The 10,125-nt window shown below is 42.8% G+C and overlaps 1 protein-coding gene across 4 annotated transcripts in view; it reads left to right on the forward strand.

Annotated features, from left to right (window-relative positions):
- PBX3 (PBX homeobox 3) overlaps positions 1 to 7,736 on the forward strand; it is a 224,494-nt gene extending 216,758 nt beyond the window's left edge. For 2 of the 4 annotated variants that reach the window (XM_036856505.1, XM_036856504.1), the window contains exons 6-9: positions 1,302 to 1,467; positions 2,727 to 2,839; positions 3,625 to 3,714; positions 6,432 to 7,736. In XM_036856505.1, coding sequence (XP_036712400.1) covers positions 1,302 to 1,467; positions 2,727 to 2,839; positions 3,625 to 3,714; positions 6,432 to 6,524 — 462 coding nt within the window. In that variant the 3' untranslated portion in view covers positions 6,525 to 7,736. The remainder of the gene's footprint in view (positions 1 to 1,301; positions 1,468 to 2,726; positions 2,840 to 3,624; positions 3,715 to 6,431) is intronic. The other 2 variants (XM_036856507.1, XM_036856506.1) reach the window with 1 other exon arrangement.
- The last annotated feature ends 2,389 nt before the right edge of the window (positions 7,737 to 10,125 follow it).

Here is a 10,125-nt window from a genome sequence, read left to right on the forward strand (position 1 = left end):
GCTGGCCTGTGTGTGTGGCACATACGTGCACACAGTGACCCCCCCCCCAGGATGGGACAGTGTGTGGGCTGTTGCAGGCCAACATTGTCTTCCTCATGTGGCTCCCTTGCCAGGGCTCTCTAGCTTTCCCTGAACGGGTGAGTGCCATAGTTTGAAGAATGAGAGTTCTATTTCCAAAGCAATTAAAGACTTGGCAGAGATGGTCAACTAGCATGCCCACTGGTGTAAATTGGGTTGGAGGGCTTATACCACTCCTTATTTTTCCTCAGGGTCCCTAAATAGCTGTTCAGGATGAAACAGTGACCCACCCCGCCAGATACCACAGCAACATGCCCCTTTGACACATTACTAAGAAATTATTAAAAAGTGTTGTTAAACTGTTACTTTAACAGAAGAGAGGTCAGAGCCTTTTATATAGCAAGTGGGTACCTATTCATAAATTGCTGTGTGGGTTTTAGCTGCTTCTTTATATAGCTCAGCTCCCAGGTGCCTGAACACTCAATGTAACTATAGGCAGTGAGTCTTGCGCCGAAGTTTCACTGTCAATGAAATGTGATGAAATCTGCCTGTTGCCAAGATCCTCCTTAGAAATCTCTTCCATTTGCACTGGTTGACATCATAGGTAGTTTGCAAAAGAAATAGGTATGTTCTACCTGATGAAATCAGCCACTGATTCTTTATTTGCATTTGACCTTATTGGAATTGCTTGAGTTTTCACATCGTGACCTTCTCACATGTTAACTGGCACAACTTAAGCAGCCATCTTGGCAGACATACAGTATCTTCTAAGGCAGGAGACAAAGGGGTTTTTCATCCATTGTTAACTGATGTTACTCTTTTTAGCACACCAAACATGATTTTACTGTACAGCTGCCAAAATTGTTCCAGACCCCAAAAGAATAAGTCGTTCTTTCACAAGCATTTCTTATTATTTACCTAACTTAACAAATGTTTCCTTTAGTTTTTCAGCTCCTTTTCAGGGGACTAGTCATTTATATGTTAATTGGTATACACCAATTGACTATTTTTTATGAACAGTGCTCCCAGCCATTTTAGTGTTACTGGGGCCAACTCCAAGAAGTGGTCTTATTCCAAGAGTGTTGAGAGGTTTGCCAAAAGAGCAAGTGAGCCTCTGCACCATTCTGCATCATCCCCAGGATGTGATCACAGGCTAGGAATTGAGTGATTCCTAGCCTATTCCAAGGTCTCCTTTTGGTGTCCTACAGTTATTATTGGAAGTTTGATTTTTGTTCCTCTCTTTGAACCTCGCTTCCCCTTACTCATATCCCTGTGATTTGTAGGTATCCAACTGGTTTGGCAACAAACGAATCAGGTACAAGAAGAATATCGGCAAGTTTCAGGAAGAAGCCAATCTCTACGCTGCAAAGACAGCCGTGACAGCTGCACACGCAGTGGCCGCAGCCGTGCAGAACAACCAGACCAACTCGCCCACCACGCCAAATTCTGGTGCGTACGGGCGCTCACTCCCTACTCAGCTCAGGCAGCCTTATGCCACAAACCCCTGTCCCACAGACCAGGAAACAAGAGCCATACTGGGGACACAGTGGACTTATAAAGGAAGATTGATATTAAAATGCAGACTTGTTCTTGGGGTGGGTGAATGACTGGATGGCCAGAGCCTGTAAACCCACTATTCACAGTGAGTGCCACTATGTACTGTTAGATTCTAGAACTTTCACACTTAGTAGTGTTTTTTAATTCAGCAGTTAAGCCAAGTGCTATCACTAATGATTATTTTCACTATATTGTTCCATGTGTCATTTTAAAATCAATAGTGGTCTGTCAAAGAACGAGTGAAATAGAAGTGGGAAATTTACCTGTTGCTGTGAGTAATGAAGCTGGTATGTTGGGGTTAGGACAGCAGGGCTTCCTACCTGATGTAGCTGCAGAGTCGAGTCTGCTGTCCTTACATCTCCTTAGCACCTGTGCTGACTTGGTAGGCTCAGCATGTGGTTAGCTGATCCGGACGTGGTTAGCCGCGAGGGGTATGGTACTTAACACATGGATGCATTATCTTGGCTGCTCATACAATACGTTTTGGCCAGATTTTATGAGGCATTTTTTGATGGAGTTGGAAACATCTTAAAATTAGAGGGAACTTGAGTAGCAATGAAAGACGTGCAGCTAGTCCAAACAGATGGACTTGAGAAGCAATTCAAGGGACTTCTCTAAGGAGATAGTTTAAATATATCTTTAAAAATTCAGAAAGTGAGGGGTTTTTTGTTTGTTTTGTTTTGTTGTCTTCTTCCCCCCACCCCCCAAGTTCTTTTTAATGGAGCGTGGAAACTGATGAAAGTTAGGCAGAGCGTATGGCTTAGAAAGAGCTTCAGAAAAATGTTTCTTCTCTGGGTAATTGTCCACCATGACAGTTAATGATGGTGAAGAGCTCACTTAATGACCAAGTCCTGGAGATAAATGAAAACAAGGGGATGGTTCCAGGCCAGCTGCTGGGTGTTTTTCTGTTTGTTTTGATTCTCTCTGTCTTTCATATTTGGGCTTCCCCATTAATAGGACTTTCCTAGATGCAAAATGAATCACAGGACCTAACTCCTTGCAGTTATTCTCCGTCCTCTTAGATCTAGAAATGCTTTATGTTGTACACAACCTTTCCCTTCTGTACCTTTTCTCCTTTCCCTGCCTCTAGGTCTTTGAGGATTATGTGTGTAGCTCTCTGTTATTCAGCTACTTAACTCTTTCCTTTCCAGGTTCTTCTGGTTCTTTTAACCTCCCAAATTCTGGGGACATGTTCATGAACATGCAGAGTCTGAATGGGGATTCTTACCAAGGGTCCCAAGTCGGAGCCAATGTGCAATCACAGGTAGGAGAAATGCCCCAGCTGGGGCCTTTCTAGCAGGGTAGGGTTTGGGCTCAAAACTCCTGACTCTCAACCCGTGGAAGTGGTCTGCACACCGTGCAGACCCTGTGCTGGGTGCTTCCGGACGTGACCATCTGCCCCACCATTTAATTTAATGAGAAGTCAAGTGAACAGTGACTTTGGATGATTCAAACCTGATAAACTTTGTGAATGCATTCGGCTCTGGCTTGAGCTCATGGAGAGGGGTTGGGTGCATATTACTTTTGTAACAAGATAGAACAGAAAAATTGTGTGTGCCAGTGTGTGTATGCTTTTAAAATATATTACTCTGTTTCATTTCTGTATTTATTTTTTTAAGTCAGAATACAAAAACCTGAGTTCTTAAAGTATATTCCAGGTTCACCTCTTTTCCTCATCCTCTTACTGGAAAGCAGCTACTTGTTTTTATGCACGTGGGAGTGTGTGTGCGTGTGCGCGTGTGAGAGGGCGAGCCAGTATACATATTTATAAGTAGTTTCACCCACAGCCATGCTCATTTGGCTGGTGTAGATGCAAAGTTTGCATGGCCATGAAGATGTTGTTGTTTGGCTGGCATGAAAAACAAAGATGTGCGATTTTAAATATGCAAAGAATTGTTGAAATTCCGCCAGTCACATTTGATTGATAAATTTGTCTTTCATTCAAGATGCTAAACCCTTGTGGCACACATAATTCAAATTGTTTCCTTTTGTAAGTAATGATGTTTTAATAGATTTGGGATGATGAATTTTGTTTTGTCTCACTTCTAGGTGGATACCCTCCGTCATGTTATCAATCAGACGGGAGGCTACAGTGATGGCCTTGGAGGAAACTCACTGTACAGTCCACATAATTTAAACGTGAGTACTCTGGGGAACCAGATTTGAAGAGCTGTAGGAACAGCGTCAGGTAAACAGTGGCTAATAAATAAATTAATGGCCATTTTACTTGGCTTCTCATCTTTTTGGCAGGTGGGGAAGGCAGCATTTTTAGTGTACTTTTATTTTATGAACCTAAACACTGATGTTACCTTCATGCCATTAGAAGTCCTCACAGAGGCCCAGGGTGGCTGGCATTCTGTCATCAATAGAGACTTAAGCATCAGCCCATTAAGATGCCATCTCCCACTGGCCGTGCTGTGTTCCAGGGAGATGGTGAAAAACAGGTCATTTATCTTAGACTCGAGCAGCAGGAAAAATTCCCAAACACAGCTCAGGTGAAGGGGAGGAGGGCCCCAGACAGATCAACAAACCAAGCTAAACAAAGACTCCTGTTCTTAAGAGTAACTTGCTGTATTGTCAATGTGGGATGCAAAACACGTTCAGCATTTTCCATGGCTTCTCAGTTGTTAAGTACGGAGGAAATAATTTTAACTTTAGTAACCAATTGACCAAAACTTCACTTTCCCCCCACCCTGACATGGATGGAAAATAGCAAACGCACAGCACCTCAAGGGGAGCTGCGGCGACTGGGTCCCCAGGGTGGAGTGGTGGACAGAATCTGGGACTCCAGACTAGGGAGGAAATGAACTGCCCAACACATGGTAGTAGAGTCAGAAAGAAAACAGACAGAAGTCTCCCTTTTTGGGGCCTAGCTTTCTATGAGAGTAAATATTAATGATTTAAAAAGTGATTGAGGATGTTCAATTGTAAAAGGAAAAAAGGACCATTAAATACTCAAATCTTTTACATTTGAAATGTCAAATCTTTCTTTTTGGGTTTATAAATAACTCGTAATAACCCACAACAAACCACATAAAAAGCCTTTTAGTTGCATTTCTCCTTTTTCATTTAAGTGTTTTGAAATGCTTCAGAGAATGTGCGATATCCTTATCAACATGATAAAATATGAAACTGTGATTGCCTGCAGCATTTTACAGACATGAATTCCATCTTCACTGATGAGGCTTGATAAGGCGCTGTTGTATAATACAGTGCATAATCTCAAACCACCAGAGTAAGGATTAATTTATTTTGAAAAAAAGAATGCTTGCTGACAACCTCTCCTCCAGCTGCCACGCTGGGTAAAAATATTGTACATTTGTTGTTTATAAATTTGGATAAAAGAGGAATGATGTTTACTTCAGATGGAATATCTTTAGACTTGTATCTGCGTAAGAGTTTTTCTTTTTCTAAGTAGATTTTCATACCTGAGGGGTGAGAACAGCTTACCTATTAGATAGAGGAGAGGATTTTTTCGAGTCCCCACAAACACACACGCGCTTGTCACCATCCAACCTGCACAGCTGAGGCTTTGAAGATCAACTGCCATAGCTTTATATTTTTTCCTAACCTGGATTTGATACACCTAAAGCCTGGAAAATCCTTCTCCCTTTGGCTCTGGTCATCTCTGTGTGGTTGTTTGGTCCCTCTCTCTCCCCCCTCCCCACCATTTCCCTGTGGACCTAGAGGGAGGAAAGGTGCTTTATATGCAGGACTGTGCAGTCAAGCCGAAGACAGGGTTCCCTAAGAACAGCATATTGGGAGAAGGAAAAATTCCCAGCCCAAGGCTGGGCGAGGAATCTCAGTAGCCTCGCAGCACAGGCCTAAAAAGAAGACATTTTGGTTGGACTCGTAGAACAAGTTGCAGATGGATGTGAGGGAGTCAGGGGGACCTTGTGCCCCTCACTGGCACTGGTGTGGGAGGTCTAGGTCTGGGGGCGGCACAGCACGAGGCTGGTCTGTGCCGCAGGCACTGGGTGGCAGCCAGCTCACCCTCGCCTTCTCTCCAGAAAGGCCCGCCCCGTCACTTCCACTCAGTGTTCCCCAACTCACAAGCCCAGCACCTCCCTCTTCTTGACTGACATAAAAATATGTAGCGACAAGCTGTCTGCCACAGCAGAAATCTGATCAGACATTGATTTCAGCAATTGCCTCTATAGGCCAAGACATAAGGCAAATTTGTTTCTGAGCACTGTTACTGCGGATGCAGGTCTGAGGCAGGAAGGGCCAGTGGCATGTGAAGAGCCGTAGCAACATCCCGAATAGGAGCCCCAGTTACAGATAATTGGAATCCAGATTTGAATAGTGTGCGCTCCTCCACAGTTCATGCATTTTCATTCTGCAAGATCCTATTTGGAGGGAAATTCTGGCCTTCATTTTCCAAGGGTTATAGTAGCTGGCTGTCAGTCTTGTATAGAAAAGGGGCCGGGGGTGGAGGGGCTTCTTCTCTATGGAAACGAGGATTAAGCTGGGTTGAAGTTTATACTTTGTGGAGCCCAAGGTCTTGCCAAAGCATTGCATTGAGCTTCTCCACTGCTCCCTTCTTATAAGATTTTTTTTCAAGTCACTTGATTTTTATCAGCAAATCAAAGGCCGAGCTTCGTGCCAGCTTGAGACCAGCTGAAGCCCTCCTTCAGCGTGCTGATTTATTGCCAAGTCTTTACTTGGTAGGATGGATTTGTTTTACATGCATTTAATCCCACTTTAACACATGCTTCAAACTCCTGCCAAAGTGGGTTTAGAAAATACATTTTGCTAATGCATCTTTGCTCTCATGTTGTCATCGGGGTATTTTCAGTTGGGGAGGAGAATTAATATGTAGACGTGCACCCGTTGAACTGTGCTTCTCCTTTCAGGCTAATGGAGGCTGGCAGGACGCAACAACTCCATCTTCTGTGACTTCTCCTACAGAAGGCCCAGGAAGTGTGCACTCTGATACCTCTAACTAATCTCTGGTAACACTCTTCCCTGAGCTGACACGCCTTGATAAGTGCGTTCAGAGCAACAGGAGGAAAAGGAAAGCGTTTTTGTAGCCCACCATCTACAGCTTTACTGTAAAACCTTATTAGAGAACTTGGTAAATCTGTTTTTTAAGGAATCATAATCATTTGTATTTATACTTAAAAACACACAATGTTAAAAAAGCACTTTATCCAATTAGGCCAAGATTTAACATTGTTGACAGTCCTATAGCTATTTTATCATAATTTATTATCAATATTTTACATTAATGGTTTCTCACTTGCCAATTACTTGGCCTTAAGGGTAAAAAGTACAATATATGCTAAACCTCAATTGCTAAAGCAGATACAAAGACTCACCTCACCTAAATTGAACTTCTTGCATATTTCCATTGCAGACTTTGATTGTCCTTCTTTCATATCACTAATGGAGTTGGAATAAAGGAGCTGTTTGGCTACCTGTTAATGATGGTTGTGTTTAAGAATCTTCCTCGTCACTCTTGGGTTTCGATCTCTTATGTTATAATTAGATCAGAGACCGGTAGCATCTTTTCTCTCTCTGAAAGCACCAGTGCCCAGAGTCTGCTCGGTAATTAAATTATGGATCCAGATTGTTTTGAGAGCTGAAGATACTTGCTGCTGATAGAGGTGACCGCGAGATCCGTCTGGGGTTTTATGGCGTGCACTGGGTGCTGCACAGACTTGTCAAGGTTTGCTACGTCCTCTGGGCATTCACAAAGGCCCTGCTCTCTGGAGTGTTGTATATAGTGTAGCAAAAGAGTATTTATACATCTCACCAATCAAAACACAGCTTTATTACCTCATGCGAACTCATACAAACCAATAGAATTTCAACATGTTCTGTAGCTTAGAGTGCTCACTTACTACCTCTGAACAATACTCACGCTGTAGTTTGTCTCTTTCTTATCTTTTTGCATCTGTAATTAACTCTTTGTTTCCCTTCATAAAATGTAATGTACATTGTAATCTTTTAAAAGAAAAATCAGGGTTGCATTTGCAACTTTTAAAAAACCGAGAGTGGAAACATTGGGTCTTAAATTAACACAGGATCAGTAAAACTGTTGTAAATACTAAGAAACATTTTGAATGTTCTTCATCTTGTTACTAATCCATGCAAAAAAAAAAAAAAAGCGATGACTAATTGTGATGCATTCAGATTTCAGTATTCAGTACTGTATATTTCACCCTGTGTAATGGGGCCCCCTCTCCTTTCTCTCTTTTTGTATTGTATGCGATTCTGAAACTGATTGAGTCATGAAAATAATTTGTGGCGGTGATTCTAATGTATTAAAAACGTTTCGTGTTCCTTTCTAACTGGATTACACCCTGGATTGAAAAAGTCTTCCTCGTGGTAGTTATATGTAGTTTCAAACATGAATAAACTTTTTGCTTTCATGATTAAATGTTGATGCAATTTCTTACCCCACCTGGTGAGCTAGTCAGTGCAGGCAGAGGAGAAGGCCTGCCCAGAAGTGAGTCTGAGCATGTAAACGTGTCGCCTGTCAGAGAGGGACTCAGAAACGAAGGTGAGGCTGAGAGTGGCCGACTACACTCTCTGCAGGCTCCCAGCCAGCTCCTGGACCACCGTCACATGTCCTCACTTGACACTTAACGCTCTGAGAATACCACAAGGAAAATATCATCCCCATTTTCACAGATTAGGAAACTGAAGTTCATAAAAGTAGATGCCACAAGGTGAAAGACCTAGGATAACAAGGGCCACGCTTGGAACCCAGGTCTGTGTGTGTCCTTGGAGCTGACACTCTCCTGACTTAATGATGCATCCAGCATCTTTTGGATGGAAAGACCTGTTTGGTAATTTTTAAATAATTATCAGTCTTGTCACATTCACCTCCTTGCTTTCATAACTTCTGTGAGATACGGGTTAAGAACAAGCAAAAGTTTGTCCCAAAAGAGTGAGCTTCCAAGGCCATAAAAAAACCAAAAAGCCACAACTTCTCATAACATACCTTTGAAAACTAAACTTATAAAACGTAAGACCAACTAGAAATTCTTTAACCAGATTAAATATTGTTTTTGTTTTATTCACATTGTCAGCAACTCCATGTATTTACATGTACATCTGTCGCTAATATCTAAATCTTTGTAATAAAAGAAGTCAATAGCAGGTAATTGGCCTGTTTACTGTATCTCGAGGAAATTGACTCACAGGAAATCAGATTAATGTTAATCAGTTGCAGCAAATGGTCTCTGATAAATACAACTGTTTTACTATTTCAGTTGGTAAAACAAGGTCTAGGGCCACCATTCCCATTAATCTTGAGGCAGTTACACTTTATAAAATAGATTGCCCTCCAAAGCTGTCCTCCCTCACACGGGCTCTCAGCCTGCCTGTAGGAATCTCTCCCATGGCTAAGTAGTTACTTGAATGATTCAATTAGCTTATGGGTCAGCCTTTCTTATCTTTGTACATAAAACAATTGCTATGCTATGTGGTTTTGCAAAAATATCCTGTGAAAACCAGACACACATGCACACACAAATACATCTTCTTTAAAGTCCAGAAACACACACTTCCTAAGAACCACCTCAGGTCTCCTCTCAGGCCAGCCTACTGAGAGAAGCACATACCGGTGTTTGCTGGAGATTCACACGATGAATCTTTCCCTTGAGGGAAAGATGTGAATATAAGGCTTTATTCAGAGGAGGTCTCAATAAAAACAGTAATTCCTTTCCTAGAAGCTAATTTGGGAGGCACTTGTATATAATTCCCTTCTGCTCTTCAGTACCTCTCTAGCAGAGGCCAGCGGCACCCGCACTTCATAGATAAGGAAACTGAGGCATGGCTCGGACCCCAAGGCTCTTAGGTCTCCCTCTAAATTGGGTGAAATGTGTTGATTTGACAGATTTTCACCAGGTACCCTTTCTGGGGCAAGCAATGGGTTAGGATCTAGACCTGAGCACAATGAAATCAAACCCTAGGCCTTGGGAGACTAAGATCCTAGGCCTGGTCCTTATTCAGAAAGCAGACGCTTAGTGAGGGTACTGGAGAGGCTGTTAGGTTTCTTTTCTTTTTTCTTTTTTTAAAATTTTTTTAAAATAAATTTATTTATTTTATTTATTTTTGGCTGCATTGGGTCTTTGTTGCTGCGCGCGGGCTTTCTCTAGTTGCGGCGAGCGGGGGCTACTCTTCGTTGCGGTGCGCGGGCTTCTCATTGCAGTGGCTTCTCCTGTTGCGGAGCACGGGCTCTAGGCACGTGGGCTTCAGTAGTTGTGGCTTGCGGGCTCTAGAGTGCAGGCTCAGTAGTTGTGGCGCACGGGCTTAGTTGCTCCACGGCATGTGGGATCTTCCCAGACCAGAGATGGAACCCGTGTCCCCTGCTTTGGCAGGCGGATTCTTAACCACTGCACCACCAGGGAAGTCCCGAGGCTGCTAGGTTTCTGAACCCCAAGACTGGAAAAGTGAGGCTCCCACACCCTGTTCACAAGGTCAAAGAATATAACAGCAGGAAACCACCTGAAACACCCAGTTGCAGGCTAAGGGGGCTGTCTATGCATCCAGTTAGATGCACAAGGGCACATGTGTGCTTCTATGACACTATGTTGT

Source organism: Balaenoptera musculus, chromosome 6, assembly GCF_009873245.2.
Source record: "Balaenoptera musculus isolate JJ_BM4_2016_0621 chromosome 6, mBalMus1.pri.v3, whole genome shotgun sequence".
NCBI lineage: Eukaryota > Metazoa > Chordata > Mammalia > Artiodactyla > Balaenopteridae > Balaenoptera > Balaenoptera musculus.